The following is a 6,000-nucleotide window of genomic DNA, read 5'->3' on the forward strand; positions in this document are numbered from 1 at the left end:
TCATATGCTGCTGAACTAGATGAATTTTTATGTCAAGACACTGAGGCAAAGTGTTACCCTTAGAAATAATTTCAGTCTTTGCGTTGGATAGAAAAGTCTTCCTAGTAAACGATCCTGGGAGGGAAGCTACAGAACAAGTGTTCTCAGAAGTAAGCTAAAGCACTACTGAATGGAATTTCTTCTAGAACCTGGGAGAACAAACTTGGGTGTGTAAACACAAGTAAGTCCAGGGAAATCCTGGGGAAATCAATACACTTCAGTATGCTGCTGAAGGCAAATACAAGGCTAGAGTCCAGATCTGTTAATTTCCAGTACAGAATATGTAAGAAATTTCCATTTAAATTAAGAATTGCAAATCCTGTGATAGCTTTTGATATCTCTGGTCCTATAGTAGAAAGTGGTCCATCAGTAACAGATACAAATGCACTGGTGGGACCTTTAATTACTAAACAACCGCTCTCTACAGGATCAGGGATACAAAAATATGTCTTCAAATTCACCTTTTTTTTAAATTAAAATGGAAACTACTTATTTTTCTCATTTTGAGATTAACTGAATTCAGTGTACATAGCTAGCCACGGTTTTAGGTTAGTCTAACTGGCTTAAGGCTGACTTTGGGTACTGTGGAAATGACACAGAATCTTTTTATGTCAAAACCCAAGGAATTCCAGATATGTTGATACAATTTACTGAACAAATGATCTGCAAAGTATTAGAAAGAGATGAACAACAAGTCATTAAATGGAATGGACACATGGGCACTACTATAGTATAATTATCTATAAAAAATTCTTAAGATAAAAGCTGTCCTTTAGGATAATTTTCTTTAGAATAGCAAAGTACTGCCAAAAAATGAGTCTATTAATACAATGTTTCACAGACAGAAATTACAAAATGCTCTCCGGCGTAATGACTAATCACTAGAGTTGATAACTAACAGAGTTAGACTTTTAAAATTAAAAACAAAATACAAATTCAACACCTATACACTTATTACTCCGTAATTTGGTTCCATTTATGTGAATTTCAGAATTCCTTTCAGCTCCTTAAAAGCGTGTAGAGTTCCTTTTATATGCAGCAAGGTAGCAGCAATCAAATTATTGACCATAAGATATTCAACAGTCCATAAGAGGAATTTAAGCTAATAGAACTGCCCAGTAAAACACTACCAAAGTCAGTAAGGCAGTTTTTTGAGGAGGAGTTTCCCAAGTACAAGATAGGAAAACTAGTAGGAACACAAATAGAAAAATGTCCTTATTTGTGTTTCAATCTAGTTCTAGCATGTATTATAACCAATTCTGAGTCTCAAATTATTTCTATTCACTCCCTTGTCAATAGCTACCCACTGAATATTTCCTGTGAGCACCTGGATCTGAAAAAATAAAGGGTAAACTATCTGTTTAGCTTGTTTTTAGTATGCATTTAGTAGATTCTTTCACATGGGAATAAAGAATGAAAATGTGTCCCTGTGGTAGCATTTTGTTTCAAAGCACAAAATCTAATAACTATCTGCTTTACATAGGTCAAGAAGTATCTTAAATGAATACATAAAAGAATAAAACATGTAGTAATACTTACCATGAGATTCACCACCATAGGACTGGAATTATTAAAATCTATGCTCTAGTCAGAGCCCTGTTCCTTTTTCAGTACTTATCCACAGTATTTCCAAAAAGCTTGTTTTGACCAATCTGTGTATTTGTCAAAACTCATTTTAAGTGGGCCTTTGCAAAATGAAATTTTAATAAATCTTATACACAGTTCAGACAATGATAATAACAAAACATCCAGAACCAGATATTTCCTAGTAGTTCATGAAGGAGTACTTAACCACACTTAAGTGCATACATCACATTCAATTTTGGTTCACAGAACAAGATGGCCTTTTCAGCTATATCAACAAAATCAGTAGCCTTTTTAGTACCTTAAAAATATACAAATTTGTATTAACACATAGGCCAGATATACAGAAACACAAAGATGTTATGGATAGATACAATCTGTAGATAAAGCCATCTTCGTTGAGGTCCTGCATGTGAACAAGGCATCCTAACTGCCATTACAGTCAGTGGATATCCAGTTGTACGTGTCATCAATCAAGGCTGTAGAGATATTTAAATGATCAAAGGGAGACAGCTACTTTAAAATCATCTAAAACTCCAGTGACAACATTAACTACATCTCCACTGACTGTAATGGGAGATTAAACACCTAGATCACAGACAAACAGCTGCATTTAGACACCTAAATATAGGTATCAATCCTGCACTCAATCATTCCATAGCTGCCAAAACTTTCCTTGCTGTTAAGCAGACCTCTAACACTCTGGAGTCACCTTCCTATACGACCCACAAGAGCAGAACCAGGTGCCAGCAAAAACAATGGTCTGCATTAGCTATTTCAGATTTCAAACTTTACATTCAATCAGTTCACCATATACAACAGGAAACACCAATCTGAAAACTCTCTATTATAAGCATCTCCAAGTTCATCAGCACCATGGATGCACTAGACATATAATGAATGCCCATTATTAAAAATAATAACTTATATTCCACAAAAAAGATGATTAAAAAAGGAATCATAACAGTATCTTTTATGTGTAGCTTAAATATTTTTGAAACAGATAAACCACTGTTCATCTGGAAAAAGATGTTCATCTGGGAAAAAAAATGAGAAAGCAGCTCACAGCAAGACCTTATGAAATAGGCTAGGAATTCCCTCTTTTCTGTGTTGTACAATACCTTGTAAAAAGCTATTGCTATCACCTACTCAGTTTCAATAAAGAGAAAATAATTCTGCTCTCTGATCACCATTTTCTTCTGTTTAACTACCAATAATAACCAACAGATTTAACAGATTTATTATTTTAGTCCTTTCTAAAATCAAACTTGGAAATTTTATTGGACTACTCCTGTTTATAAAATACACGGCCATTTCTTCCACCTAGCACTTTGTTCCCCACTCCCTGCCACCCCTGCCAAAAAAACCCGTTGTGTTTGGATAAATATCTACCAGTGTGTTTTGTTTTTTTTTTTTTTTTTTTTAAATCAGATGTAATATAAAAAACTATTAACAATATCAATATAATATAATAAAATTTATTTACTCACTGCCTCCAAAATCAGAAATGTATGCAACAGGCTAGATTGTGCATTACTTAAACATCCTGAAAAAAACACTCATAAGCATTTTTGTGAGAAAAACATTCCAGATTTGTGTACGTAAGGAAATTCCACTATCTCAAGGAAAGAACAGCTCAGATTAGATAGTACTAAAGCTAATTTGAGGACTACTGTGCATAAGCCAATATAACAAACTAACAAGACAAAAAGTAGTCAGTAATTAATATGAGAAATACATTAATATTTAGCAAAATGTTATACTGCCACATGTAAACTAAAGAAAGAGCTGCATGTTTACAGCAATACAGTAATTCTACATTAAAGGGACATTTTTTTATGTACGTGCTACCTGTACCTAAAATAAAACCACATCTAAGACTCAAAAGCATGTGTGCACATATTTTTACATATATATATACACACACATGTATACATATATCCCTGAATATTTTGATCAAACATACATAGATTTAAATTAAGAAAATTAGCAATTGAAATTTCTCATAGTATACAAATATTTAGCAAAACCAAAATACTTACAACATCCCTTTCAGAATAAAAAACCTTCACGCTGATTCCTTAAGCTAATTTCGGCTAGCTTGTACCTTCAAAGAGACAGAAAGTCTTCATTTTCTCACCTTCCCCATTCCATTCAAAAGAACATCCTAGCCAGCTCCCTTGAAGAAAGTTTTCTTTTGTATTGGTATGCCTGGGGGAGGGATGGAGGGAGGAGCGTGGTTGCTCTTCTGACAGCAATAAATGAAATTTCGTCACCTCGCTGCAAACACAGTAAAAAAGGAAAAAGTGTGTGGGTGATACCACTGAAGAATAATCACCTAAATATTAATCAATTATTTTCTTTCTGCTGAAATCATAGTTACATTTATTAAAAGCAAAGAGGTTTTTTTGTTCAATCGTAAATATAATATGTAAAAACCTGTGAAAGTAAAAGCTGTCCTGCTACACATTTCATTCTGAGGTTTTAACCAGATGAATTTCCAGGATACAGTAAATATTGGCACAAATTTTGCCCTCCATTAAAAGCCTTTGGTTAGAATATACTATCTCGTATATACAAGATCAGACCCCAAAATACATTCAGTATTACGTTATGCCATAACTTCTGTTAAAACATACAAACCTTGTTTGAACAAAATAAAACCCACAACAATTATCCTCATATCTGAAATCGCTTTTATCTATTTAAATAAAAGTTATGTATAAAGCCTCCTAGCAACAGGTATTGGATAGTAACAGGTATAAATTAATGGCAAGCCCTATTGCTACGTACAGTTATTTCTCTTACAGTTACATCAACAGAGCCCATTACTGTCCAAAAATTTTTTTACTCTTTATTGGGTAGATTCTAAATCTTTCTTATCATATTTCCTGACGATAAGAGTTACACTATGGGTTTTGCTGGAAGAATTCTACTGAAGGAACTAAGCTGTCCTTAAAAGCCAGGCAGCCCTAATGCATGCAAACAGAAAAACAGTTGTGATCAAACACTTTCCTTGATAGGTATCATCAGCAAAGGAAATAACTAAAGATGGTTTTAAAGAAATAAAGACACTAAGTGTTCTGTGATGCAAACAACAATAAGCCATTTTAAGTTCCAGTGTAAATTACTCTCCCAGAAAGCAATAGTACGTTCTTGAGACGAGTTCAATTAAGAGAGCAGAATTTTAAAGACCAGTAAAGCATCATTCTATAATGGCACTACATCTGCTACAGTCCAAAGCAGCCACATCTGTAATGCCGTACCAGCTAGTATCACTAAACACAAAAAAGATCCTTACCTGGACGTATTTTTTCTGCTGTATCTTCTTCACCAACCTGTCCCTGTGAAAAATGAGGCAGAGGGAGTAAAGACAGAATTCAAAGGAGCGAAAAGAGTTGCACTCCCTCTGCCCTTTTTGCACGGTGTAATACCTACAATTGGAAAAGAGGAAGGCACGGAAAACAACAAGATTTTTATCTGTAGCTGTTAAAAGAAAGCCTTAGGACTTGCAGCTAAGAGCAAAACATTTAAACAAGTAACTTTTCTTGTGTTACTATGTGAAATTTCCTTTCTCCTATTAGGAAGGCAGTGTCTTAAAGCCCGGAGGAGGGGGCAGAAAACTAGCTTCATAGTGAGAACACTGTTTTCTTCCGAGTTTCATTCTTTATCCTCAGTATAATGAAAATAAGAAAAAAAAAAAAGCTGAAGCTTAACCACAAAAAGATAATGTTCATTACAGAAATGACTCACTCTGTTAATTTAGTCACCATGTTCTTGACATGGATCTGTCTCTTCCATTAACTGCAAAGTCTAGCACTCTTCTTTTTCCTTTTTATTGCCAGAGCACAAGAAAAATATATTTTCCTTGGTAGCATTAGTACACCACCATTAGTCTAATGACTAAGAATGTGCAGATGTCAAGACCTGAAAAAACAGATTTTTGCATAATTAAATGCCCCTTATGACTGTGCTGTAACTCTAAACACTAGATGCTGCTTTAAGTGACTGATCAGATAAATATGGCCATTAAAGATATCACGGCTCTTGACAGTTCGTGCACACTGCGTGACCCTCTTATCCTCAAATTCTATCTAATCGCCGCATCTGCTAGCTTCTATCTACTGAGAAATACTCTGAGGTATAATCCTAGAAATCTGGGTCTCCTATATTCAGTGGGATAATAGACACACAGTGCGTGCCTCTGTCTTAGAGGGAGAAGGGTTCGTACAAGGCTTCTCTTCCTATTTTTCCCATTTATAGGAATGAGACTGCTATTTAAGTTCCTAACAAATTTGGCACAATTTCCCTCCTTCTCCTATCTGATGGGGTCCTTCCGCCAATAGCTCACTGACCAGGGACCCCCTACTATACGTG

The 6,000-nt window shown here is 34.9% G+C and overlaps 1 protein-coding gene across 1 annotated transcript in view; it reads right to left on the reverse strand.

Moving 5' to 3' along the window:
- Window positions 1-5,118, reverse strand: part of LOC104014897 (sodium channel protein type 5 subunit alpha-like) — a 55,933-nt gene extending 50,815 nt beyond the window's left edge. The window contains exons 1-3 of the mRNA XM_087764049.1: window positions 5,062-5,118; window positions 4,925-4,967; window positions 3,764-3,903 (exon numbers count right to left, since the gene is read on the reverse strand). Coding sequence (XP_087620175.1) covers window positions 3,764-3,777 — 14 coding nt within the window. The 5' untranslated portion in view covers window positions 3,778-3,903; window positions 4,925-4,967; window positions 5,062-5,118. The remainder of the gene's footprint in view (window positions 1-3,763; window positions 3,904-4,924; window positions 4,968-5,061) is intronic.
- Between the last annotated feature and the right edge of the window lie 882 nt (window positions 5,119-6,000).

Source organism: Nipponia nippon, unplaced genomic scaffold (genome assembly GCF_047370975.1).
Source record: "Nipponia nippon isolate SJK-2023a ecotype South Korea unplaced genomic scaffold, ASM4737097v1 scaffold_1, whole genome shotgun sequence".
Taxonomy (NCBI): domain Eukaryota; kingdom Metazoa; phylum Chordata; class Aves; order Pelecaniformes; family Threskiornithidae; genus Nipponia; species Nipponia nippon.